Source organism: Onychostruthus taczanowskii, unplaced genomic scaffold, assembly GCF_017590055.1.
Source record: "Onychostruthus taczanowskii isolate IOZ18803 unplaced genomic scaffold, ASM1759005v1 scaffold43, whole genome shotgun sequence".
Lineage (NCBI taxonomy): Eukaryota > Metazoa > Chordata > Aves > Passeriformes > Passeridae > Onychostruthus > Onychostruthus taczanowskii.
Genome location: NW_024501792.1, coordinates 224,945 through 252,263, shown reverse-complemented (window position 1 = coordinate 252,263; position 27,319 = coordinate 224,945). Strand labels below are relative to the sequence as shown.

Genomic DNA, 27,319 nt, shown 5'->3' with positions numbered 1-27,319 from the left:
TCTTCCCTGTAAGTAGATGAAGTAGGAATTCCATGTAAAAAGGATGAGGCAGAACACAAAGAAATGGTGTTATTTCTTTGTGCAGCTCTCCTTCTTTCACAGTCTTGTCCCTTTTCACTTGCAGGATACTGTTCTTGCAGTGCCTGCCCTTCTTAAAGCTTAGCAGCCACATTGCACAGTGCTTTGAAAGGATAAACAGCAAGTAGCATCTCTGTTTCCAAAGTTCATAGGAAAGTTATGACTGGCCAACTAAGTACTTGAGGTGAAAATGGATTAGGAAAGATGGAATGATATAAAAACAAAAAGATGTTGAAAAGATGCCATGCATTTGAGTGGCAGATGAGCTGGATTGACACCTACAGACTCCTGATACACCTGCCTCACTCTGGACCTCATGCCTCCTTCAGAGGAAAGAGCTTCCCAGAAGTCAGGTTTTCATCTCTCCTTAAGACCAAGTCTGAAGGGAATTAAAAAGAGAGGATTTACGTAAGTTTGCGGGAAGTTGGGCTACGTTTGTACTAGAATAATATACACAGAAACATTTCATTTGCTGGAGTGTGTCTTTAGGGTGGTTTGGATAATAGCTTACAGGAGGAAAGCTTTGTTGTTTGATATGAACAGCAGATTTTATGCATTAAGGGTTTGTTTCTGTATATATTTGTAGTTTGTCTTCCTGTAACTCTTTTTGATTGTTCTTTAGCTGTAAACTGTTGTTGCTGTGTATGTGTATATAAAAGCTGTATTTCCTTTTTAGCAATTCTTTGTTAGAGGAGCAAATGCCAGTATCTTTTTTTGGGGAAGGAAAATCCTCTAGAATCCTTTTGTGCTTCATTCACAGTGGAGTTCATTTCAACATTAATATCCATGTCCTCAAACTTCCATCTGCTCTCTCATTGCAGGATGAACAGTTTTTAGGTTTTGGTTCAGATGAAGAAGTTAAAGTACGAAGTCCCACCAGGTCCCCCACAGGTAAGTTCAAGTTGCAGGATTGGGTGTCGACTTTCTGTTTTCTTTTGTGATGATTTTGCTGTGTCTCTCATGTTTGTTCCACCAAATCTCATCCACTATAAAAGCCACACCAGTCTTTAGGTTCAGTGCAGTTAGTTTTGGATTCTCTATGTCTGATCTGTAAAGGAGAAGGGAAAGTCTGAGTAAAGAGTTATACTGATGAAACCAGTATTTGAAACCCCATGTCAGTGTTCTGGAGAGGCAGCTATTTAAAGAGTAAGGGTCTGAAACTGTTTGACTACTTCAGGAACTTTCAGTAGACTCCTTACTGCCTGTGTTGTCAGTAAATGCTCTCACCAGAGCGCTCTGCTCTTCCACCATAATCATCTGCTCAGCTTGGCTTCAGCAGCAAACTGTGGTGGGGTGCCTTGCTACTGCAAGGGAGGATCCAGAAGTGAAATAGCTGGACTTGGTGATAGTGCAGTGAAATGCATTGGTCAAGGTGGGTGATCAAGTCTTGTGCTTGATGGCACCAAGTCGGTGCTGAGTATTAACCGTGTTTCAAAGCTAAAACCAGTTTTTAGTAAACTGTCTTGTATCAGCCTTGTGTAGGTTGTTCTTGCTCTCTTGACCTCTCCCTTAGCAGTGCAGATGGATGGCACTTGAAAGGAAGGATTTTTTTTTCTTTCAACTGGCTGTGAGCTGCTTTAAAAAAATATATTAAAATTCATGTGTTTAAAAGGTAGCATGTGCCCTTGAGAATTATTGCTCCCTCCCAGCATGAGGTTGGTGCTAGGCTTGTGCAATTGCATATATAATTGTTGGGAAAAGACTAGCTTGCATTTTTAAGCAAGTTATCTGTGTGGTATTTTATGTGGGAAAAGACATTTGTTGGGAAGGTATTCTCTACATGTAGTGCTAAAACTGTTTTTATTTGTTGATTATCTGAAATGTTTTGGCAGCATGGGCAGCATGAATGATACTGAGTAAATACTTGTGTGACCTGGGTAAAGCTCATCCCACACTTGGAGAAATTTAATATGTTCCCTGTTTCCCTCTCAGTTAAATCTAGTCCACGGAAACCTCGCGGGAGGCCCCGGAGCAGTTCTGAGCGAAGTTCAGCTGTACTGTCAGACTCTTCATCAGTGTGTTCCCCTTCAAGCAAGTCTGAAACCACAACCATGGAGAAAGTAAAGAAGAAGGAGTCTAAGAGTGGGGAAAAAAGACGAGGAAGACCTCCAGCACTTACAAGTGTGAAGTTCAAATTGTCACAGGAGAAGGACACGTCAGACATTCAGAAGGGCAGCAAAGAAGAAAAAGAGAGTCTGAAAAAAATCAAAAGATCACCATCCACTACATTTCAGCAAGCAACTAAAATCAAGAAATTAAGAACTAGTAAGCTTTCCCCACTGAAATCTAAATTTAAGCCTGGGGCAAAACTTCAGATTGGGAGGAAGAGCGTTCAGATTGTGCGCAGGAGAGGCAGGCCACCATCCTCTGAACGTTTAAAGACTTCCTCAACTTTAGTCATAAACTCACAGCTGGAGAAGCCCCAGAGGATTCGCAAAGAAAAGGATGGCACACCGCCTCTCACGAAGGAGGAGAAGGCTGCTGTCAGACAGAGTCCACGCAGGATTAAGCCTGTCAGGATTATACCTTCCACCAAAAGGACGGATGCTGCGATTGCCAAGCAACTCTTGCAGAGGGCTAAAAAGGGAGCACAAAAAAAGATTGAGAAAGAAGCAGCCAAACTGCAGGGCAGGATGGGGAGAACACAGCTCAAAAATATCCGACAGTTCATCATGCCAGTTGTGAGTGCAATCTCATCACGGATTATCAAAACACCCAAACGGTTTATTGAGGATGAAGACTACGATCCTCCTATTAAAATATCCAGACTAGAATCCACACCAAACAGCAGGTTCAGCACTACATCTTGTGGCTCCAGTGAAAAGTCCAGCGCCGCTTCTCAGCATTCATCTCAGATGTCTTCAGACTCCTCACGGTCCAGCAGCCCCAGCGTGGATACATCTACAGACTCCCAGGCTTCTGAGGAGATGCAGATGCTTTCTGAGGAGCGAAGCAATACTCCAGAGGTTCACACTCCCCTGCCTGTTTCTCAGTCCCCTGAAAACGATAACGGTGATAGAAGAAATAGAAGGTTTTCAATAACAGAAAGAAGTTTTGGCCAGAGGACTGCAAAAAAGCTGTCAGCCTTACCGAGCATGCCACAGCAGCAGTCCTCCTCCTCTCCTCCTCCCCCTTTGCTCACTCCCCCACCACCACTGCAGCCTGCTTCAAGCATCTCAGACCATACCCCTTGGCTTATGCCTCCAACCATTCCGTTAGCCTCACCCTTTCTTCCTGCTTCTGCTGCACCGATGCAAGAGAAACGAAAGTCAATTCTGCGAGAGCCAACATTTAGGTGGACCTCCCTGAAACATTCCAGGTCGGAGCCACAGTACTTCTCATCAGCAAAATATGCCAAAGAGGGTCTTATTCGCAAGCCGATATTTGATAACTTCAGACCCCCGCCGCTAACACCGGAGGACGTTGGCTTTGCATCTGGCTTCTCGACGCCAGGTGCGCCAGCTCCCACGCGTCTCTTTTCACTTCACTCTGGAGCCAGGTTTGATATGCACAAGAGAAGTCCTCTGCTGCGAGCGCCACGATTCACGCCCAGTGAGGCCCACTCCCGGATCTTCGAGTCTGTAACCTTGCCCTCGTCTGTCGGCCGTGCCACCACGGGGACCTCAGCCACGGGCACGTCCTCTCGGCGACGGAAGAGGAAAGCGTTCAGCCCCATCCGATCAGAGCCCAGATCTCCTTCGCACTCCATGAGGACGAGGAGCGGGAGGCTTAGTACCTCTGACCTGACAACTCTCACCCCACAGTCTTCTGTCTCTTCCTCATTAACTAGTATTTCGGTTAGTTCTCTTGCCACTAGTGCCTTAAATTCAACTTTTACTTTTCCCTCCCATTCCCTATCGCAGTCTGGGGAATCAGCAGAAAGAAGCCAGAGGCCAAGGAAGCAGACAAGTGCTCCAGCAGAGCCTTTCTCATCTGGTAGCCCTACTCCTCTCTTCCCCTGGTTCACATCAAGTCCCCAGACAGAGAGAGGCAAAAACAAGGACAGGGCAGCAGAAGAGCTCTCCAAAGATAAAGATGCTGACAAAGGCCTGGAGAAGGACAAGAGCAGAGAGAAAGACAGAGAAAGAGAAAAGGAGAACAAACGGGAGTCAAAGAAAGAGAAAAGGAGAAAAGGGTCGGAAGTACAGAGCAGCACTGCTTTGTTTCCTGTAGGTAAAATGCCCAAAGAAAAAGTCAGTGAAGATGCTGCAGCGTCATCGTCCGCCAAAAAAACTGCCGGGCGGAAGAAGTCTACAGCAGCAGATGCCACGGCAGAAGTGTCCACTGCTGCTCTGGTGGATACAGCAGCTGTCAAAACCAAAACATCCAAGAAAGGTAGAGGGGGGCTGGACAAGTCAGACCTGGACCTCAGCCCCACTGTGCCGTCTTTGGAGAAGGAAAAAGCTCTGCGTCTTTCTGCTCCTTCATCAAGCACTGTTAAACATTCTGCTTCCTCCATCAGTTCTATGTTGGCTCAAGCAGACAAACTGCCAATGACTGACAAGAGGGTAGCCAGTCTTCTGAAAAAGGCAAAAGCCCAGCTGTACAAGATTGAGAAGAGCAAGTCCCTCAAACAAGCAGATCAGCCAAAAGCACAGGTACTCCTTTTTCCAAGTCGGGTTTTTTGCTAGAGTGCATCTTACTTTGAACTTGTCCTGAAAGTCACTAACAGCTTTTGTATACTGAGCGTGAAGAATTAATGTGCCAAGCTAAGCAGCTGTTAGTGCAACAGATGGCAAACGACCCGAAAACAAGAATCCCTGGGCAGGAGCTGAGGGGAAGAGGGAGCTGCTGCATAGTCAGCTCAGAGGGGAGCTGCATGCGTTTGGAGACCAGTACAGCATAGCTGCTTCTTGGGTGTCTCTGAACAAAGCTAAGCAAAGCGATTATCTGGAGTAGTACTCACTCTGAAAAGTGCAGTTCCAGCAAAATGCAGTGTCTGTCTTGGCTTCCAGGTTTCTTGGGGACCCTCCTCAAGTAGAAAGTTGGCTTCTGAAGCAAAGTTGTTACTTGATGTTTCTGGTTTTTAACATTATGCAGTGATCTCTCACTTAGAGGAGGGAGGATATCCCTTGGAATTTTGCATATGGTTTGGGGAACTGCTTCCTACCACTTTGCTCTTTTCCCTCTTCCCCACCCCAAAACTACAATTTTCTGCAGTCCTCTTTACCTGCCAGAAAGGGAGGTCAGATACGTTTTCAGGGAATACTTTTTATTTAAACTTTTACTTTTTGTAACAGCACTAGTGTTGAAAATCACTAGTACATATTTCAAATAGAGAAGCCTCCAGCTGTTTGTTTCTGAAATGAAGATGCCCATGCATCTGTATGACTGGCCTGGTGTAGCAGAATCCCAGATTCTCACAGTTGCTTATTTGGGACAGTTCTTTCAGTGGGAGATATTCCAGAATCTTACCAAAACATGGAAAATTGCACTAAAATGCTCTATTTGTTTAGCATCTCAGTAAACTCAAGCCCCTTATCTGAAACATCAGCAGCTGCAAAGCTCTCAAACACCCTCATCTACTACTGGCTTCTGCTGGATCAATCAGCACCAAGTGCTGCTCCAATTCCAGTGGGCTGTGATTTTTTTAATGTCAGTGCCTTGATAATGTGGCTTCGTGAGCAAGTTTGCTTTCCAGTAGTGGATGCAGACTTACCTTGTAATTCCAGCTGAGTCAAAACTCTTGTCTCTTGCATTTATCCTTTCTTGGATAACTGAGGCTTAGAAGGCCAAGTCTGTTTTTATCCTGATTCTTACAATCTACAAGCTAAGGTATAATTTGCTTAGAAGTCTCTATTGCATGTTTCTCAGTCTCATTTTGGTAATTTTCTCAGGAATACTGTCTGCTCTCATGTTCTGAAATCTAGGGGCAAGAGAGTGATTCATCAGAAACGTCAGTCCGAGGACCGCGAATAAAGCACGTGTGCAGGAGAGCAGCTGTTGCGCTGGGCCGCAAGCGAGCGGTGTTCCCTGATGACATGCCCACTCTGAGTGCCTTACCATGGGAAGAGCGGGAGAAGATACTGTCTTCCATGGGGAACGATGGTGAGTTAGGATTTCTGGTTTTCATCTGTGGGTCCATACAAAGTCAGCTTCTGGTGACTGCTTTAAATGAGGACTTCAAGTGATTAACAAGGGAAAGTATCTTAAAGAGCTCTGGGCTCTCTATTACAGTGCCACTCAAACAGGGTTAATCCTTTAAGCTGTTAGGAATTGTGTTAAATATCTGTGTTTTGCACCAAACCTGTGTTCTCCCGAGGGGCGTGTGTGCATATGCGTGTGTACACGTGTGTGCGCACACAATCTCAATATCTGTGTTTTGCACCAAACCTGTGTTTTCCCGAGGGGCGTGTGTGCATATCATGTGTACACGTGTGTACGCACACAATCTCGTGCATCTGTGTGGCTCTGCCGATGAACTTAGGCTTCATGGGCTAAATTGGACACTCCTGAACCATTCTTTGACCTCAGAAAATTCACATTAGAAATGTTCTTTTGGTAGATAAGTCATCGATAGCTGGCTCAGAAGAGGCTGAACCTGTTGCTCCACCTATCAAGCCCATTAAGCCGGTCACCAGAAACAAGGCACAGCAGGAGCCTCCGGTGAAGAAGGGCCGGCGCTCCAGGCGCTGCGGGCAGTGTTCGGGCTGTCAGGTTCCAGAGGACTGTGGGGTCTGCACGAACTGCCTAGACAAACCCAAGTTTGGTGGGCGCAATATAAAGAAGCAGTGCTGCAAGTAAGTGTGTCTGAGAAGCTGCTGAGCTAATCCCTGCTCCGAGTGGGATCAGTGTGCCCACGCTCTGGGCCAGGAGCGGCAGATTTGCCCTGTGTCATGGGCTTGGACTGGGTTTGACCTGGTCTGAAGCTTGATCAAAGCAAGGGACTGTGAACAGGTTGAGAGTCAAGACCACAATTTGAAGTGCAGTAGTTAGGAGCTCTTTCTCTGGAGTTCATGTCTAGTTTATTCTCCTCAGTTTGATGGAAGTGGCAGAGTACTGGGGATCGTTCAGTGTAAGATCTGTGCCTTTTGTTAGGCAGTACAGGATTTTGTAAGGAAGGCAATATGCACATAAATATTTATCTCTTATTCTCCTAGACTGCATTAATGAAGAGCTTGTGTTTTCAAGCTGGTGTTTATTTAGCTTATATACACTTTGTATATCAAAGGGTTAGGGTCTCTGGATCCTGACCCTGGATCAAAGGTGTCTCTGGATATCATTAAGAAACACCGCTCTTCCATGATTTCTTCTGTTATTTTTTATGCATATCACTTAGACTGAACCTTTTTTCTTTTTTAATTGCGGTATTAAATTGATTTTACCAGACTAGATAAACTGTCTGAAAAGGCAGCAGCTAAAGTGGCACCAGTAGATTGTTGTGGTATAAGAGCTATTTATAAGCCTTGCTGTGAGAATTGCTGTGTGAGAACACTGCAGACTGGAAGGAGTCTTGCTCTCAGCAGCTTTGGGCTGGGTTTCAGAGCCATGAGCCCTGCTACAGGAATGGAGGCAGAAACAAAGCCTGGCCTAGTCTACAGAAGACATTTTATGCCAAGAATAAGACAAATAGGGAATAAAGCTGAATAAAGTTGCAAAAGGCTTGGTCCCCTAGTCCAGTCCCACACCAAGAGTACTTGGTTTTGTCTGAACAAAAGTAGTGTATGTATTGCTAATGTTATTTTCAGTTTTTGATGTTGAGTATTTACAGACTGCCCTCTTAATATCTGCATCTTGGTTCTCATTTCATGACATTTCTTTCTTTTTAGAATGAGGAAATGTCAGAATCTACAGTGGATGCCTTCAAAAGCTTATCTCCAGAAGCAAGCTAAAGGTAGGCTGAAAGACTTGCCTTGAGTATAGGACAAGACAGAAGTTTTTCTTTTCATAGGTTTTGCTCTCTGTGCTGTTGTTTTAGCTACTCTGAGCTTATAAAAGTTACTCTGCTGGGAGCCAACCTGCCTGCACTGTTGGTGGCAGGTGCAAGGGGCAGGAGAGATGTGAGTACATCATGTGAGATGTGAGACACATGCCAGTGTCTTTCAGCACTGGACTGGTGGTGACTTTCGCTTCCTTTTCCTTCCTCACAAAGTCTGCACTCAGCTATGAATCTGTGTTACTGCAGGAGGGTGTTGCTTATTGCTGTTGTAAAATAGGGGCTCTAGGTGTGAGAGAACATGGATTGAAGTACAAGCCAAATTTATTTTCTGAGTACAGTTTTTTGTTTGACAGAATTGACAAAGTTCTGAATCAAAGTGTCTGTATCCCTTTTTAAGAGGGCAGCAAATCATTTGAAGTCACACTATTTTGTTTGTGTTGCTTTATCTGTGCTTCTTTTTCTTAGCTGCAAAAAAGAAAGAGAAGAAATCCAAGACAAATGAGAAGAAAGAAAGCAATTCTGGAAAAAACCAGTTGGACTCTGGACAGAAACAAACTCCTCAGGCTGTTGTACCAAGAGAAGACAATTCTGGGAAGAAGAGCAGCGAGCCTGCCCGTAAGCCTGTTGAGGAAAAGCATGAGGATGGCAATTCCTCCGTTCCCGTGTCAGAGCCCAAACAGGTCCCTGCATCTGGTACCAGAAAGACTGGCAAGCAGATGTCCCAGCCAGTCCAGCTCCCCCCTCCTCAGCCACCAAGCTCAGGACCTTTGAAAAAAGAAGCACCTAAACTTAGCACTTCTGAGCCCAAGAAAAAGCAGACTCCCCAGCCAGAAATAGGTAAATGGGACTATTTATCCTCAATACGTTTGAGTCACGTTAAGTAACAATACTGCTAAAAGCTGGTGCATTTTAAACCCAGTGAATGCTTTGTGGTGTGTTGAAATCTCAGCAGACTATTTTGGAAATTTTGGTTAGAACTGGCTTCCTTTTTATTGACCCACAGTGTGTGCTAGGGCAGGGAGAAAGATGGCTATCCTGGTTGGGACTCTTGAGTTGTATAGTTGTGGCAGTCTTGAAGTGTATTTTCAGAATTGTTAAGTCTGTCAACTTCCCATTCTGAATGTGAAACCAGGAGGATGTAATCTTTTATATAAAAGTATAGCCCACTATTGTATGTAGTGCAGAGCAGTGTGAACAGTCACCAGCCAGGCAGCTCTGGGATTTCTGTGGCTTTGCACCCACAATGCTCCAGATTGTGTGCAGAGCAAACTCTTCTAGTCTTGCCTCAAAGAAACTGCTCATAGCTGGGGAGGTGCAGCCACAGAAGAGGGTGGAAAAGTTCTAGTCTAAAACTCATCGCACATTACCCAGCTGATTTTTTTCCCTTTTCTTCTCTACAGGTGGCTGTTAGTTACTTGAAATACTCATAATTTTTCCCCCCCTTCCTAGGCACAGAACAAAGCAAACAGAAAAAAATTGCTCCCCGTCCAACTTTCCCTGTGAAACAGAAACCAAAAGAAAAGGTGAATACTGTTTTTTATACAGTCAGTAAAATCTCAAGCACCTGGAACTTCTGTCTAGAAAGTAGAACCATATTGCTTAAGCCTTTGCACATTTTTTTTTATTTGGTTCTTAAAGATGTTAGGTTTTCCCTTGTGGCAGTATATGGATAGCAAAAACCGTAGCCTATGCCTAAGATTCAGTTCAGATGTTACTTTGGTATCTAAGATTTGTGTGTTGGAGGGTGGAGGCTAGCTTTTCCATAAAAAGTGCAACTACTTCTGTCTCAGAAATAGCTCGATCGTGGAAAAAAAGAATTGTCTTAAGTGAAGGGAGAAGTGAGTAGAACCTCTTTATACCCAGAGTTGCCCCACTGCATCCAAACACCAACCCATGCTTTGATGAAAGAACAATGTGATGGTAAAGCACATGGAATTAGGACTGTACTTGCACATGGAATGCTCTTAGGGAATGGTTTGTAGAATGGTCACTTCCCTGCAGCTTTGTAACACTCGTTAATTTTGTGCTGGTTTGGGGGTTTGTCTGTAATTGATTGATGGTATTGGATGTAACTGCTGATTGAGTTCTGACGTCCAGAGTTGGGATTAATGCAGGCTCCTTTGCTTGACCAGGAAAAGCCCCCTCCTCTAAGCAAGCCAGAGAGCAGCACACTGAACTTGCTCAGCACTCTGACTAACGGCAGCAGTTCCAAGCAAAAGCCACCTACAGATGGAGTCCACAGAATCCGAGTGGATTTCAAGGTAGAGGACAAAATGTTTTAAGTATTTGAATGTCCGCTGGCTTTCAGACACTGGAACTAGAGTCCCCTGAAAGTGCTGGCTAAAACTGCTGAGTTTGTGTGTCTGGTACCTTTCAAAGGGAACCGCCAAAATAGGAACCTCACGACAAGTCACTTGGTTGATTTTTAAAAGCTTGTTATGCCTTTCTTTTCTTATAATTAGAGTACTGGATGAAGAGACACTTAAAGCTTTAAAACCTTAACTGTCAATGTGTGAGGATGAGCAAGAATTTGAGGTTTATGAAGAATTATTCCATTAAGATGGAACTTAAAAACCTTACCACAACTTGAGCCAACAAGATTTGGGGAAAATGTTAGTAACTTGTAATTCACAACGTTTGGGGTATATCTGGGGTTTTAAAATGATAATTCATGTACATTTTTGAACAACAGTGTTGAAATAATAATAAAATATTTTCCTAATAATTTTTCAGTTCATCTATAAATGTTGATACTGGAGATCATAGTGAGATCTCATAAGTGTTTTATACAAATATGGAGCTTTAATAAAGTATAATTCTTCTGAAATTTCACTTCTAGTAATACTTGTGCAATTGTGAAAAGCCTTGTCCTGTTCCTTAGGTTTGCCTTCCCTAGAAGGGAGGCTCTAGCATGCCATTGAGTGCTCTCGGCAGGAACAGCGCCGAGGTGTGACTCTCCCAGAATACACTGTAAAGTAGACTGAGGTAGACATGGAAGTTATTTCAGTTTGAGGCATCTTAATCACAGGCCCAGAACTGAACAGGGCGTGAGCATTTTGTACTGATGTTGTATTGCCTTGTTCTGCATGGTGATGTGTCCTTTTGTACTTTCAGGAGGACTGTGAAGTGGAGAATGTTTGGGAGATGGGTGGGTTAGGCATCGTCACCTCGGTACCTATTACTCCCAGGGTGGTGTGTTTTCTCTGTGCCAGCAGTGGACATGTGGAGGTAAAGCATTGTGTTCTGCTGTTGATGACTTAATTACAGCACTGTATTGTTACAAGAACAAATAAATAAAAATTATAATGACCTTAATCCAGAAGAAATTAAAATAATACCGGTAAATCTGTCCTTGCTAGAATTTGTCCCAAGATACTAAAGTGCAAGGTATTTAAAATCAGTTTGGGAACTCGCATCTGATGTAAAGCAGGAGCTTTGCTCTCTTTTAGCCTGAAATAAGAAAGACTGCCCAATGGTGCTAACAGTTTTTAGACAGCCTTGACTTTTCCAGGTGCGTTCATACGTGCCAAGAGCTGTAAACTGTTACAGAAACAAAACTGTAAAGGTTCTGGCACTGCCTAAAAAGCTGGCTTGAGGTGTGTTAAATGCATTTCCAGGTTTAGATAGGTGCCTTCTCAGTATCTTCAGACCAGCTGACCTGGGTGCTGTTGCTCTAGGAGGGCCTGGGTTCTGACGAGTGGACAGGGGAGAAGGGAGTTGAGTTCTGGACGTGGACATCAGCGCACGTGAGGTCCATGAAGGCCCTGTGGGGCACAGAGCCATCCCCTTCTTAGTCAGGGGCCCCCAGGGGCAAAGGATTCCCATGTCCCCTGTGAGCCTGCAGTGTCTGTGCTCTGAGGATGGTTGTTTTTCTGGTATGACCACCCTTGTACAGGATACAGAGAAACTAGAAGAGCTTTGTAATGGCGAAGTGGGCTGAACGGAGAGAGAGAGACTCTCTTTGCTCTGCATGTCCCCACTTCATGCACCAAGTGTGTCTTCTGCTGTAATTGGCTTATAGTACAGGGAGGGAGATCCTGAAGAGCCCTGTAGGCCTTTATCAATGCTCAAAGCACTTAGTTAACAGGTACCAGACTCCCGGTGGCTGTGAGCTGTCCAGTCGCTACTTAGGTTACCTGAAATACAGAGTTTCCCTCCTAAGATCTTATTCTGTCAGTTGTAAAGCAGAATTCAAAATAGTTCGGAGCACAAGCGGGCTGGTTTGGGAACTTGGAGCAGTTTCTGCTTTGCTAAAACCTGCCTCTCCCCCCTTGCAGTTTGTGTATTGCCAGGTCTGCTGTGAGCCCTTCCACAAGTTCTGCCTGGAGGAGAGCGAGCGGCCCCAGGAAGATCAGCTGGAGAACTGGTGCTGCCGTCGCTGCAAGTTCTGCCACGTCTGTGGGAGACAGCACCAGGCCACCAAGGTACCCCAAAACCACTGGGAGACCCAGCAGCACCCCCACTGCTCCCAGGGCTCCTCTGGATCCAGAGGTCGGCCAGCACGCATGTGCCAGGAGCAGAGTCTCTGTGCGCTGGGGAGGAGGCCTCTTGAGTTGCTCCATTGCAGCTTCTTTCTCTTGACCTGAATGGGGGACCCAATAAAAAATTGAAAAGTCCAGAATTTTGCATCCCTTTGCAGGATGTCTGTACCAATGCTTTTTTCCCTTATTCCTGTAGCAGTTGCTGGAGTGTAACAAGTGCCGAAACAGCTATCACCCTGAGTGCCTGGGCCCAAACTACCCAACAAAACCCACCAAGAAAAAGAAAGTCTGGGTGAGGGATTTTAATTTCTTTTTTGGATCATTCATTTGTTGACTGTTGGTAATGCCAGGGAGGAGAGCTCTGCAGGTGATTTGCTCTGATGCAGTTCCTCATCTCTTCAAGGCAAGGTGCCTATTGCATCAGAGGGTACATTTATTTGGAAATAGTGAGGTGGCTGGTTCATAAGATGTTCTGAGAAAGCAGAGTTGTTAGAGAGATTACCCCTTTTTTCAGTTGTAGTAAGATCATAGTAAGTTTTTTGGTCATAGTCCCAGAACATGGAAGAGGGTCTTTAAAATAGAAGTGTTTACTTTGTTAACAAACCTGTTGGTACCAGTATTGAGAGACAATTTGGATTAATTGGCTAATTTGTGTCTTTGAAGCTTTTGTTCTAAGTTCCTGTAGTGTATTTGCTGCTAAGACATTGTGTACATGTTTCCTTCTATAATGTACAGAATTTAAAAACTGTTAAAATAGGACTGTGTATTTTAGATCAGAAGAAATGCCACAACTACATCTATTTTAGTTGAGGGAAAGGTGATATTTTCTTCAGTGCAAATATGAAGGACAAAAAAACCTATACTGTGATTTGGTTTAGTGTTTTTTCTTGTTGTATTATCACCATCTTACCATGGAGGAAGTGAGCTCAGTTCTCTTCAGTGAAAGTTTCAGCATTTAAAACTCCTTGTACTGTTGGGTAACATCTCTGCACTCACGAAATGATAAAAATTATGAGATGTGTTGAAAGCACAGAAACTGCTGGATAAAGCAAGTAATTCTTGCCAAATGAATTCTTTTTCCAGATATGTACCAAATGTGTTCGCTGCAAGAGCTGCGGATCAACCACACCGGGCAAAGGATGGGATGCACAGTGGTCTCATGACTTCTCCCTGTGTCACGATTGTGCCAAACTCTTTGCTAAAGGTACATATAGTAGTGGTTCTTCACAGCAGGAGCTTCCTCAGCTGCTTGGGTTTGAATCAGCCAGTGTGAGTGGGCAGAGGGCTAGCATGGCACCTGAGCTTGGCATGGTCCAGGCAGCAATGCAGGCTGGTTGTGGTCGAGCCTGAAAGTGCACGTAACAGTTCAGAGCCAGGATCTTACACTGTGCAGAAATCACTGCTTTATTGTCAGAGTTTGGGGCTTTCAGCATGCAAGCACTCGGCCATATAAAGGAATTATTGCACTCCTGTTGGCCCAGGGTTTCAAATAGCAGTTGAGGAAAAGACATTTTAAAACACTTTTGACATAAAAGCAATTTAAAAGCAAAATTTCTGTTGTAAGGTGGTTGTTCCTTTTGTCAGTTGCTGTACATGATGCCTTTGAGCCTCAGAGGGCATTCTGAGGAAGAATGTTAGGATAGAAAGTCTTGAGTGTTCCACCTAATTTCTTGCCTATTAGTCATCTTTGTCCTTCCATTTTGCTCTTGCATATAGTATTTTGTTAGCCTCGCTATGCCTAAACAATGGCTCTCCAGCCATGGAATTCTAAAGTAGTTGATGTTTTTCCAAGGTTATTTCTTGTAGCCTTGTAACAGTAGAGGGAACTGTGCTGGCAGTTTACTGAGAGGGGTGTTTGGAGCTGCTTTCTTAGCACCTCAGTAAGTAACCACGCAGCCTTTAAGGTGTGTTTGGCATCCAGGCATCTGATAAGATCCCATTTTGTTTGCAGGAAATTTTTGTCCTCTCTGTGACAAATGCTACGATGATGACGACTACGAGAGCAAGATGATGCAGTGTGGGAAATGCGACCGCTGGGTCCACTCCAAATGTGAAAACCTTTCTGGTAAGGAAATCCTCATCCCCTCAGTTCTGAAGAACATGAGGCAGTGATTAGACCAAAGCAATCAAGTCTTGGACCTTTCTACTAGAGTGTTAATTCAACACACTCACCTGTTGTGACTTACCTGAAAAATGCCTGTGGAATAACAACAGGTAAACCATTGCTAATACCAGTGGCATCCTGAAAGCACAAGATCCTCAAAGGCAGTGTCTCTCAGTTAGCTGTACAGGGGGCTTTTGTCACTGAAAAGTCTCAGGCAGTAGGTGCAGGGCAGGGATTTTTTCCTGTATCCTTCAGTAAAGCAATTCAGGTGGTTATCTCATGTTCTTGTGTCTCCAGATGAAATGTATGAGATACTCTCCAATTTGCCTGAGAGCGTTGCATACACCTGCATTAACTGTACGGAGCAGCATCCTGCAGAGTGGCGTCTGGCACTGGAAAAGGAGCTGCAGATTTCCTTGAAGCAGGTTTTAACAGCCCTCTTGAACTCCAGAACCACCAGCCACTTGCTGCGGTATCGACAGGTAAGCTGGAGCCTGTGCCCTGTTAGTCTGGCATGTAGTGTCTGTGGCATTCAGCTGAGTTGTTGAGGTGTTGCTGTGCCTCATGCAGAAGTATCTGCATCATACTTCAAACAACGTGTGCAGTGATTTAGTTATATTTTTTCTTTCTTTTGTTGATTCATTTGCAAGCAGAGAAGTGGGTATCTGATACAACTTGGAAGCTGAAAGAAAAATAGGGTAAAGTTCTTCGAGGAATAGCAGGATTTAGCTCTGTGATGATGAAGGTGCTTTTCTGACAGAAGAACACGATCTTTGTCTTGCAACATGCACTCAGAAATAAGACTTCTGAGCAATGAGTTTGATCCTTATGCTTGATGGTTCTGTCCTGGTGTGCCCCTTACCAGATCTCAGCAGAAAGCTGCTTAAGAGCTTTTCTTTGTTGCCCCTACATTTTGGACAGAAATTCAGAACCCGTGTCTCCTTTCCTTCGCATTAGCAAGAATCTTTGGACCAGTAAATGGGCTTGGGAGAGTATCATCAGGAGCAGCTGCATTTCAATAGTTAACATCCCTCTGTCTCCTTGCTGGTGTTCACAGGCAGCAAAACCGCCTGATTTAAATCCTGAGACAGAAGAGAGTATCCCATCCAGAAGCTCTCCTGAGGGTCCCGATCCTCCTGTCCTAACAGAAGTCAGTAAACAGGAGGAGCAGCAACCTCTGGATCTGGAAGGAGTGAAAAGAAAAATGGATCAAGGAAGTTACACTTCTGTGGTATGTCAAATTGGTCATGTTTCACTCTATTACTAAGACACTGTAAATTGCTTTATCACATATGGTGCTCATAACTGAGCACCTTAAGCCTTTTCTTCAGGAGCAAGGAAGCAGGTTATTGTCCTGCTAAAAGTCGTTGTGGCTGGCACCGGTTAATATTGGTCCAGACACAAGTAATTGATGTTTTTGTGGGGCTCTCCTGTAGCCAGCAGTGGTACTTGGTCAGACCCCAGTTTGCTCTTAGTCAGACATTTGTGTAGATAAGTGTTCTGGTCATCCTGAACATGAAAATTCTGACTGAAGGTCTGGCCAAATAGCCCTGATGCAATTGGTTAGCTGGAAACTAAGGATTCATGGGTGGAGGAGTGATCTCTTCAGGGTTCCTTTACAAAAAATGCTAGTGTTGACCAGATCAGTTCTCTTTGCATAGACCAGCCTTTTCCTGTTTTTTTTTTTTTTTTTCCCTAGAGAATTTGTAGTCTTGAGGAGCACTGTAAATTGCAAAGTGCTTGGCAAATGTTGTGGTGCCAGGTTTTGACCAAATCCTCATGAGACAGCTAGTTTAGCAGATTTAAAACCAGTCAGCAGTCAGCTGAAGTGGACGGTTGTGGGTGTAGCAGCTGTGCCAGCCAGTTTACAAATTTAGAGGTCTTCTTGCTTCTTCACAGCCAAATTCCCTTTCTGCTTTTAAGTTGATGTTCAATCTTACAGTCATCTGAATGTTCACTTGAACATTGTCTTAAAAAATTAGTGGGTGGTATAGCTGTGCAAAAGACAATCCTGTTAATGTGAAGTTTTGTGGATTTCTTACAGTTGGATTTTAGTGATGACATCGTGAAGATAATTCAAGCAGCCATTAATGCCGATGGCGGGCAGCCAGAGATTAAGAAAGCCAACAGCATGGTCAAGTCCTTCTTTATTCGGGTGAGCTGGCCTGCAGTTACTTTGAAATCTGCTTGGTATCCTACCACTGCTTGTTGATGTTGGAGTCTAAAGGGCCACATTTAGCCTTGCTTGGGTGTTTCCAGGAATAAAATAATACATTGTCAGAGTTGTTAATGTTAATGAAATGTTACTAGTTGTGCATTTACAGTACATCTTGGCTGAATATCTTTGAAGTTTTTGGTATGTTGTCTAACTTTTCTAATAGGATGTTGTTTTCCTTTAGCAAATGGAGCGTGTTTTTCCATGGTTCAGTGTAAAAAAGTCCAGATTTTGGGAGCCAAATAAAGTAACAAGCAAGTAAGTAATTGTTTTCTGTATCCAACTGCGACACCCTGCCGTTTGCCAGCTGGCCAAGCAAAACGTATTGAAAGAGCCTGTTTGCAGGGTTGGAATTTCTGTTTTTCCTTTTTGCTTTTCCTTTTTTTTTTCTGTAATAAGTTACACAGTAATCCCATTCCCATGTTTTATACGCACTTCTTTGTTTTAAGCAGAGTAACCAAAATTCTTAATTAGAACTAGGTGTACTGTGTGTTGGCTTGTCAGTCCTGACCTTCCTTCCCTCTCCTTCTCACACCCCTATCTGGGGTTGCCCTCTTGCATCTGTTACCCATCAAAGAAGCAGACGGCCACATCCCAAACCTTAAAGTGTGACTGGTGGGGAACATGTGTGGGCTGTAGGTAATTAATGGGGGGTGGGTGCCAGACAGGCAGGGCATTAGAACCTCTGGTGCAGCCAGGTGTGACTCTGACTCCTTGCTGCATCTCAGCAGTGGTATGCTGCCGAACGCGGTGCTGCCTCCATCGCTCGACCATAATTATGCTCAGTGGCAGGAGCGTGAAGAGAACAGCCGCACTGAACAGCCCCCTCTGATGAAGAAAATCATTCCAGCTCCAAAACTCAGAGGGCCTGGAGAGCCAGATTCACCAACTCCTCTACATCCTCCTACACCTCCCATCTCTGGTAAGAGGACTGGTTGCCCATCAGTTGTCAGGACTGCCCATCCCAAACCCAGAAATGCAGCTGTCTTGGAGACCTCTGTGACCTGAAATCATTCAGAGGCAGTAACATATGAGATGTTTCTGAGCCAAGCTTGGACCCAAGAATGCTTTTGCACCCACCTGCTTGCCCCTGAGAATGGAGGTTGTGCAGAGGCTGACATGTGCTTTGCTTTCCAAGCTGGCTATTGAAAACTGTTCTACTGTGTTCACTTACTGACAGTCTGTCCAGATGAATTTTTGCCACCCTGAATTTCAAGAATAAATATTGTTCTCGCTTTTAATTCTTAAGGCTCTGACAGAAGCAGAGAGGATAGTCCTGAACTGAACCCACCTCCAGATGTGGAAGACAACAGGCAGTGTGCATTGTGCCTGAAATATGGTGATGACAGTGCTAACGTGAGTATCTGCCCCATTCCCCTTTTGGGAGGAGCCCATTTAAGCAGTGCTGTGGATTTGGTACTGTGGATAGGCTGGATGGGTTTTGTGCATTGTTGTGTCCTCTGGAAATCTGAAGAGAACATTTCCTCCTGTTCCCTCAGGATGCTGGACGTCTTCTCTATATTGGCCAAAATGAATGGACACATGTGAACTGTGCTTTGTGGTCGGCAGAAGTGTTTGAAGATGATGATGGTTCTCTGAAAAATGTGCACATGGCTGTTATCCGGGGAAAGCAGCTGGTGGGTACAAGCAAAGAACACTTTGTTAAACTTCATGCTGATTTGGAATCACAAGATGGGAGCCCAGCTAAAAGATGGCTTATGTGCATTTGTTCTTCTCTGTCCTTTCCTTGCAATATTTTTTAACACTATATATAGTAGAACTGACTGAAAATATTTGGAAAGTTATTTTATCCTTGCTCAGTTCAGAAATATTGTGGAGACCAAGTGAAGCTTGCAAATGTGAGGACTGGATATGAAGCACAAGCAGGAAGGTCTGGGAAGGGCCTGGAATAACCAGTCCACAAATGAAAAAGTTGTTCCATGTGAGGAATTCTTCTTCCTCTCACCTCCTCCTCCATGTCTCTCGCTTGTGTGTGTGAGTCACTGTAGTGAAATGGAGCAGCAATGAAGCGGGAGATCAAGCATTACTCTAAACTTCTATCTGTGCCAAAAAACCCCAACTGATAACAGCAGCAGTGGTCTGGTTTTAGAAGAGATGAAACTTCTGGTTTTTTCTTTTTTGCTTTTGCAGAGGTGTGAGTTCTGCCAGAAGTCAGGCGCCACAGTAGGCTGCTGCCTCACTTCCTGTACCAGTAATTATCATTTCATGTGCTCACGAGTCAAGAACTGTGTCTTCCTGGATGATAAGAAAGTTTATTGCCAGAGGCATCGTGACTTGATCAAAGGAGAGGTAAGATTCTTCTTTGACTCTCTGCCCCACTCTCTGAAGGTGGGGTTAGCCTGTAACTATGAGCACTTTTTAGAAGTTTATGTTAAATGTGTTTCTTGCTAACAAGGACTGGACTGCATTCTGTTAAAAAGAAGTCAGTAATACAAGAGGCCTGGGGAAATTTGGCAATTGGTGCTGTGTGGTAGTTCAAAAACTAAAAGACCAAAATAAGGTTCAAGTAGGACAGACTGTGTAGCATACATGTGGTGGTTCCTTTAATTAACTAGTAGTTTTGTTGGTTCTTGTTCCAGGTGGTTCCTGAGAATGGATTTGAAGTTCTTAGGAGAGTTTTTGTGGACTTTGAAGGGATCAGTTTGAGAAGAAAATTTCTTAGTGGCTTGGAACCAGAGAACATCCACATGATGATTGGTATGATCTAGTCTCTGGATACTTGATCCACCTTTGGTGCTGGAATCTGGTTCACAGAACTGTTCCTCTCTCTGCTCAGGTTCAATGACAATTGACTGCTTAGGAATTCTGAATGACCTCTCAGACTGTGAAGATAAGTTGTTTCCCATCGGCTATCAGTGAGTATATGCTGCTTCAAGACTTGATGTCTTTCAGTATGTTTCATGTCAAACAAGCACTGAGGTAATATATGGGGAAATTTTTCCTACACTGATGAGGACTCTGATTAAGGGTGGGCAGTGTGTTCTGCCAGGAGGGCTTTGGCCACTGTAGTTTTGAGAAATATAAGATGTAAAACAAATGAGGTTTACACAACTGTTGAGTAAATTGTTTGTTTGAATTATCTTCCAGGTGCTCCAGGGTGTACTGGAGCACAACGGATGCCAGGAAGCGCTGTGTGTATACCTGCAAGATCATGGAGTGCCGGCCCCCGGTGGTCGAACCTGACATCAACAGCACTGTCGAGCATGATGATAACAGAACAATTGCCCATAGCCCAGTTCCCCTTACAGGTAATCTTTTAAGGACTTCATAGAAGTATATTCTCTGTATGGTTTTGCCATAGTGCATCTCTTAAACCAAATCTCTTAAATTTGAGCTACAATCCAATTCAGGCTTCCATGTTACAGCACCTCAAGACTTCAAGCTCCTGGATGTACTGCTTTGAAAACTTGAGCCAAACAAACACTGCTGTAAGGGATGGTTTTTAGTCTACAACTCAGAGAATTTTCTAGTGATCTAAAACTTCAAACTGTGTTTGGAGTGTTGGTGTTGGTCTGTGATATGGGGTATGTGGTATGGGGTTTATTCAATACAACGTTGAACAGTTATATTGTGGTTCTGTATTTCCAAATTATTTCCTTGTATCCAATGGTAAAGCTGTGAAAGATTTTTAAAATATTTATAGTCGTTGTCATTGTTAACATAGGATCTTAAACTCAATAAATAAATAGTGGAATTTCATGTGTAAGATGAGCAATTGCTGCAAGTATTTGAAAATGTTCTAATGAGAAGAAACCAGACATTATCTGGTGTCAGATCTTTGACTTTGTGTTTATTTAACAAATACCCTGATTCTCCAAGTGGAACGTGATAGTAATATATACTTCATCAGATAGTGGCTTTTAGGGCTCAGTGATGGCTTATACTGTTGTTTCTCTTTTATACAACAACAGAAATTCTACCTAAAGACACCCGAACTACACCTGAGATTGTAAACCCCCCATCACCAGATCGTCCCTTGCATTCTCAGACCTCTGGTTCCTGCTACTACCCGGTGGTCTCCAAGGGTCCCAGGATCAGGGTGCCGAGTTACCCATCTGCACAGAGGTCTCCTGGCTCGCGGCCGTTACCCTCTGCAGGTATTTCTGGTGCTGCTGATTTTGATTGAGCTTTATTGTGGTAATATTTTTGGTTTAGTTCCTGTCTTTCTTGGCTTCTTTCAGAATGAGGCGTTTAGTTTACTGTTTCTAGAGAAAGCAGTGAAATGGCAGTAGGTAGAGAGGAAGTTCTGACAATACACAGTAGAGATGGCCTGCAGGGAAATGTGCAACTAAAACAAACATTCCGTTGGGATGAAGAAGAGGCAGGATTTGCACCATATAGTAGTGGTGAGCCAAAAACACTGTGATATCCGTTAGGGACTTAATATCTCAGTATTTTTCCAGAGAGAATCAGAAATCTGGTATTGTAATTCACCAGCTGTTTCTGACTAATGTTTTCTTTCAAACTGATGTTGAAAATTCACATCTTAAGTTGAGATACCAAACTTGCTGAATCCTGGTTGAAGGTATCAGGTTTTTAACATCTATCTGAGGTATAACCACCGTGTGTTGGTGTTGTTTGGCTGAAAAGATTAGCTGGGTTTTAATTTCTTGTGTTTTGTATGAAGGAATTGGATGTGCATTCATTGTGAAGGTTTAAGATCACCTGACAGTGTTTCTTGCCTCTGTTTCTCAGGAAGTCCTACCCCAGTGACCCATGAGATAGTGACAGTCGGAGATCCTTTGCTATCCTCGGGACTCAAGAGCATCGGTTCTCGGAGACACAGCACCTCTTCTTTGTCACAGCAGCAATCCAAACTCCGGATGATTTCCCCTACACGAGCTGGGAACACTTACTCCAGGCACAGTGTGTCTGCAGTTTCCAGCATGGGGGCCTCTTCAGAGTATGAACCTGCTGTCAAAAGTGCTGACCGCTTTGTGGGGTCAGCAAGCACAGGTCCTCCAAGTGCTCCAGTTCAAAGTTGCTCTACCAGTTCAAGCTCCCAGAAAACAGTGGCTACAGCTGGAAATAAAACTTACCAGCTGGATGCATCTCAGTCTACAGAAGGGAAACATTCCAGCAGTTCAGATTTAGTAGCCAAAGGTGCACCTTCTAAGGGAGAGAAAATGAAAACCTCAAAGGACCCAGATTATTTGTCTCATACTTTTGTTTCTGGAGGAAGCTCCAAAGTGTCCACTCAGCCAACCAGTTCATCAGCCACAGAAATTAATAAAATAGGAACCTTTCAAGAGTGTTCAGGATCATTTTCTTCCAAAGAAGCAATACCCTTTCCACCTTTGCATCAGAGAGGCCCAAGGAAAGACAGAGATCAGCACATGGAACCTTTACAGCCAGAGAAAACAACTGTGGTTGATGAGATGGATGCAAAAACCTTGAAGGCTGCTGGGGTAAACAATAGATCTCCTGCAGCAAGTGAGCAGGTAGTTACTGCCCCCAGAGATAAACGTCATAAAGGCAAAAAATTAATGAAAGACAGTTTTAAAGAGAAGCATTCCCTGAAATCTCTTACAGAGGCAAGTCAAGCAGTAGGCAGTGATGAACTGAAACCAGATTTTGGCAATCAGGGTTTGGCAACTGAACAAATTAGTCAGAGGTTATGTAATAATATTCCTGCTGAAAAAGCTGGTGAGAAGTCTCCATCTTCACAAGGGCCATCTAAAGGCTCTGCAGTGCAGGCTGAAGCAGCCCCTAAGGAACCGCAGGCACCCAGGAAACGCACCGTTAAAGTTACTCTGACTCCTCTCAAAATGGAAAGCGAAAACCAGTCCAAAAGTGCACAGCAGGAAAGTGATGCTGAAACTCAGTCTGCAGGGGCAGACCTGGCTGCTTTGGCAGAGCCCTCCTCAGCTTCAGAAAGCCCGGAAGAGAACCCTGGAATTCAGGGAAGTCCAAATGAACCACCAACACAGGAATCTCAGAATAACACATATGAAAATTTGGCCATTCAAGATAACAGCTTGATGCTCCAGGATGGTGCTAAAGCTCAAGAAGAAAGCTCATACAAGCGGAGGTATCCAAGGAGAAGTGCTCGGGCCAGATCCAATATGTTCTTTGGATTGACTCCTCTGTATGGTGTGAGGTCCTATGGAGAGGAAGACATTCCCTTCTACAGTAACTCAACTGGCAAGAAGCGAGGGAAGCGGTCTGCAGAAGGACAGGTGGATGGAGCAGATGACTTGAGCACGTCAGATGAAGACGACTTGTACTACTACAATTTCACAAGGACAGTGGTTTCCTCAAACACAGAGGAGAGGCTCGCATCCCATAGTTTATTCAGGGAGGAGGAGCAGTGTGATCTTCCAAAAATCTCACAGCTAGATGGTGTGGATGATGGAACTGAAAGCGATACAAGCGTCACAGCAACAACCAGAAAAGTCAGCCAGGTAACTAAAAGGAGTGGCAAAGAGAATGGGACAGAGAACTTAAAGCTGGATAGAACTGAAGAAGCTGGTGAGAAAGTGCAAGTCACCAAGAGTTCCACCGTCCACAAGACCGACCCCAAGATTGATAACTGCCACCCTGTGAGCAGGGTTAAAGCCCAGGGTCAGGACTCTCTGGAAGCACAGCTGAGCTCCCTGGAAACAGGCCGCAGGGCTCACGCAAGCACACCTGCCGACAAGACCTTGCTGGACACTTTCAACACAGAACTTCTGAAATCCGACTCTGACAACAACAACAGCGATGACTGTGGGAACATACTGCCTTCTGACATCATGGACTTTGTGCTGAAGAACACACCATCTATGCAAGCCTTGGGAGAAAGTCCGGAGTCCTCATCATCTGAACTCCTGACGCTTGGAGAAGGTTTAGGTCTTGACAGCAACCGTGGCAAGGATATGGGTTTGTTTGAGGTGTTCTCCCAGCAGCTGCCCACCGCCGAACCAGTGGACAGCAGTGTCTCTTCCTCCATATCGGCAGAGGAGCAATTTGAATTGCCACTGGAGCTTCCTTCTGATCTCTCTGTGCTGACCACTCGCAGCCCTACGGTGCCCAGCCAGAATCACAACAGGCTTGCCGTCATTTCGGAGTCTTCACTTTCCTCCTCGGGAGAGAGGTCAATGCTTGCCTTGCCTTCCACAGAGTCTGGGGAGAAGAGAGTGACAGTCACAGAAAAATCTGCCTCGGGAGAAGGTGACGCAGCTCTCCTGAGTCCAGGGGTAGACCCAAGCCCTGAAGGACACATGACTCCTGATCACTTCATCCAGGGTCACATAGATGCAGAGCATATAGCCAGCCCAGCCTGCGGCCCTGTCGAGCAAGGGCATGGCAGCAACCAAGATTTAACAAGAAACAGCGGGACTCCAGGTATCCAGGTGCCAGTATCACCCACCGTTCCCCTCCAGAGCCAGAAGTATGTGCCAAACTCCACTGACAGTCCTGGCCCCTCGCAGATCTCCAATGCTGCAGTGCAGACAACACCCCCCCACCTCAAGCCAGCCGCAGAAAAACTTCTGGTAGTTAATCAAAACATGCAGCCCCTGTACGTCCTCCAAACTCTTCCCAATGGTGTCACCCAGAAGATACAGTTAACACCTTCTGTTAGTTCTGCACAGAGTGTGATGGAAACCAACACTTCAGTGCTGGGGCCCATGGGGAGTGGGCTCACGCTGACCACAGGACTGAATCCGAGCTTGCCTCCATCTCAGTCATTATTCCCTCCCACGAGCAAGGGGCTACTGCCCATGTCCCATCACCAGCATATACATCCCTTCTCCACGCCTGCTCAGACAGGCTTCCCACCAAACATCAGCAGTCCTTCGCCAGGTCTTCTAATCGGGGTGCAGCCACCCCCTGATCCTCAGCTCTTAGTGTCTGAAGCTAGTCAGAGGACAGACCTTGGTACTGCTGCTTCTACACCAGCTGCTGCCCTGGGCAAGAAACGGCCCATATCTCGTCTGCAGTCACGCAAGAACAAGAAGTTGGCTCCTTCTGGAACCCCTTCTGCTATAGCTCCTTCTGATATGGTCTCCAACATGACCTTAATTAATTTTGCTCCTTCCCAGATTTCTAACCACCCGCTGGACCTGGGAACCATTGCGAATTCAACATCCCATAGAACCGTTCCCAATATTATCAAAAGGTCAAAGTCTGGGGTCATGTATTTTGAGCAAACATCTTTGCTCCCACAAGGTGGGACCACTACTGCAGTCAGCACGTCTCCCAGCATTATTGGTGCAGATGCCAGTCACCTCCCAGCAGGGCCTGTATCAGGCCTAACATCGAGTTCCTCAGTGCTGAATGTCGTATCCATGCAGGCCACAGCAGCCCCTAGTACTGGTGGGTCAGTTCCTGGTCACGTTTTGGGACAAAGCTCAGTAACGTTAACAAGCCCTGGATTACTGGGGGACCTTGGTTCGATAAGCAACCTCCTGATCAAAGCTAGTCAGCAAAGCCTCGGTCTTCAGGAGCAGCATATGACTTTGCCACCAAGTTCTGGGATGTTTTCACAGCTGGGAGCATCTCAAACTCCATCTACAGCAGCCATGACAGCTGCATCAAGCATATGTGTTCTACCCTCAGCACAGACCATGGGCATGACAGTCGCTCCTTCGTCTGCTGACCCAGAAGGCTCGTACCAGCTTCAGCACATGACACAGCTTTTAGCCAACAAAACTGGGGTTGCATCCTCCCAGCTGGACCTTAGCACAGTTTCGGCAACAACGCAGTTGTCAAGCTTTCCACAGCTGGTCGACGTTCCAAACAATACCGGACTCGAACAAAGCAAGGCTTCCTCCTCAGTGATGCATGCCAGCTCAGCATCTCCAGGAGGCTCCCCATCACCTGGTCAGCAGTCTGCGAGTAGCTCCGTGCTGGGTGCCACAAAAGTGAAGCCAAAAGTCAAACGCATCCAGCCATTGTTAGACAAAGGGAATGGAAAGAAGCACAAAACTTCTCACGCGTGGGCTGGTTCTTCTGAAGCTCACGTTCCCGAAAAAGGGGCTGTTGCTGTACCCCAGGTCTCAGCTACAGGGTAAGAGGGGAGTTTGGTTTTGCTCATCTCTGAGGTTTTGTAACAGTTTGGGAGAATCTTGCACTAGTTTCTCCAGCAAGTTGTGCAAGTCAAGGCAAATTGTGAAGTGCAGCTTTTGGTTCTGATGTGGAGCTGGAAGCGTGGTCTGGTTCTCTGTGTCTTACAAGCTGTTATTGCTACTTGTGTAATTCTGCAGAGCTGCCAAATCCATCTTGGCAGCTCCCAATGGATCCACTCCTGCTTTCCAGTCTCATTTATGGCACACATGGGTTGGCAGATACTTTGAATGTTCCCAAATCTTTTTCTTCCAGGACTCCTGCTGTGAAGGCAGATGTGCAGGACGCAGCCAGCGTAGATCAGCCGTTGCAGAAGCCACATGGGCAGTCTGCAGGGTAAGAGTTGAACAGACCTTTCTATGGGATTCTGCTCACTTGAGCTGAAGGACATTTGTTTGGAGAATGCTGGAAATCTGGCATTCTTTGTTAAAACCCCTGGGGAGCTTTAGGTGGGGAATGTACAGTCACAATTTGATGCAATATGGAATCATTTTGCATTAAGCTGCATGTAGTTCTGGGAAGCTCAGTGCCTGCTGAGGAGATGCTCATTCAGCAGTGTCTGATTGTGTGTTGGCATGCACCTTAATCCTGAGTGGGGCTGACACAGAGAGCAGGTCACAGGCTGTGTGGAGTTAGGCTGCTGCCCACAGACTGGTAGAGGTTGCAAAAAGAAATGCTACTGAGTAGAATCTTTTTTCAGCTGAATTGATGTCAGAACATTTGATCTGGAAAAAGATTCGTGGTATCTAAGACTACTGCTCAGGGTTGGTGAGGAAATGAGGCAGGTTGTTAGCTGTTTTTCTCCATGTTCTCCTCCTTCCCTCCCAAGGCAACCGGCTGTGGTCCCAGAACCTCAACCAACACAGAACTCAATAAATGAGCAAGAAAATGCAGGTATGTCACTTCTTCAAAATCACCTAGTCTTGGAATTCTCCAGGACTGGGAAAGTGATGTTTGAAGATCTGATTTTTGTGTTTGTCATTCTGTCAGGAAAAGGGTCAGAGCTATTAGCTTGTGTTCCTTTTGCTGTAAGGGGAGGAAAGGTTTGTTTGCTATTTGTAGATCTTGGACAAATAGTTTTGTCTCTGTTTTTAGTTTGTGAGAATTTTAGCACTTGAGATTTCACACTCTTACTGCAACACTCTAGAATCTTTTTCTTGACTGAATTTGCTGGTGAAAAGGCAAGTTAGTAAGTTAGTTTCAATCGTGGAACACCAGGTGTAAAAATCATTGTTCTTTCCATTCCCATCTTCATGCTGGCTTCTGTCTTTTCTAGGCTCAAAAGCTCTCGAGGAAGAAGAGAGCACTTTCAGCTCCCCTCTTATGTTTTGGCTTCAGCAAGAACAAAAGAGGAAAGAGTGTCTTGGTGAGAAGAAACCAAAAAAAGGTTTGGTTTTTGAGATCTCTAGTGATGATGGTTTTCAGATCTGCGCAGAAAGCATTGAAGGTGAGAACCGTGCAATGTTGGTTTTAGCTGTCCTTACTAGAAGTAA

At 44.9% G+C, this 27,319-nt stretch overlaps 1 protein-coding gene across 1 annotated transcript in view; it reads left to right on the top strand.

Annotated features, from left to right (window-relative positions):
- Positions 1-947: 947 nt before the first annotated feature.
- KMT2A (lysine methyltransferase 2A) overlaps positions 948-27,319 on the top strand; it is a 33,349-nt gene continuing 6,977 nt past the window's right edge. The window contains exons 1-29 of the mRNA XM_041413707.1: positions 948-969; positions 2,011-4,676; positions 5,949-6,126; positions 6,584-6,818; positions 7,848-7,912; positions 8,423-8,794; positions 9,407-9,480; positions 10,090-10,218; positions 11,072-11,185; positions 12,235-12,381; positions 12,635-12,730; positions 13,522-13,642; positions 14,390-14,503; positions 14,840-15,024; positions 15,600-15,773; positions 16,587-16,697; positions 16,942-17,015; positions 17,489-17,679; positions 18,007-18,113; positions 18,257-18,394; positions 18,909-19,067; positions 19,358-19,475; positions 19,555-19,633; positions 19,866-20,026; positions 20,690-20,875; positions 21,474-25,770; positions 26,082-26,162; positions 26,656-26,720; positions 27,103-27,273. Coding sequence (XP_041269641.1) covers positions 2,130-4,676; positions 5,949-6,126; positions 6,584-6,818; positions 7,848-7,912; positions 8,423-8,794; positions 9,407-9,480; positions 10,090-10,218; positions 11,072-11,185; positions 12,235-12,381; positions 12,635-12,730; positions 13,522-13,642; positions 14,390-14,503; positions 14,840-15,024; positions 15,600-15,773; positions 16,587-16,697; positions 16,942-17,015; positions 17,489-17,679; positions 18,007-18,113; positions 18,257-18,394; positions 18,909-19,067; positions 19,358-19,475; positions 19,555-19,633; positions 19,866-20,026; positions 20,690-20,875; positions 21,474-25,770; positions 26,082-26,162; positions 26,656-26,720; positions 27,103-27,273 — 10,489 coding nt within the window. The 5' untranslated portion in view covers positions 948-969; positions 2,011-2,129. The remainder of the gene's footprint in view (positions 970-2,010; positions 4,677-5,948; positions 6,127-6,583; positions 6,819-7,847; positions 7,913-8,422; positions 8,795-9,406; positions 9,481-10,089; positions 10,219-11,071; positions 11,186-12,234; positions 12,382-12,634; positions 12,731-13,521; positions 13,643-14,389; positions 14,504-14,839; positions 15,025-15,599; positions 15,774-16,586; positions 16,698-16,941; positions 17,016-17,488; positions 17,680-18,006; positions 18,114-18,256; positions 18,395-18,908; positions 19,068-19,357; positions 19,476-19,554; positions 19,634-19,865; positions 20,027-20,689; positions 20,876-21,473; positions 25,771-26,081; positions 26,163-26,655; positions 26,721-27,102; positions 27,274-27,319) is intronic.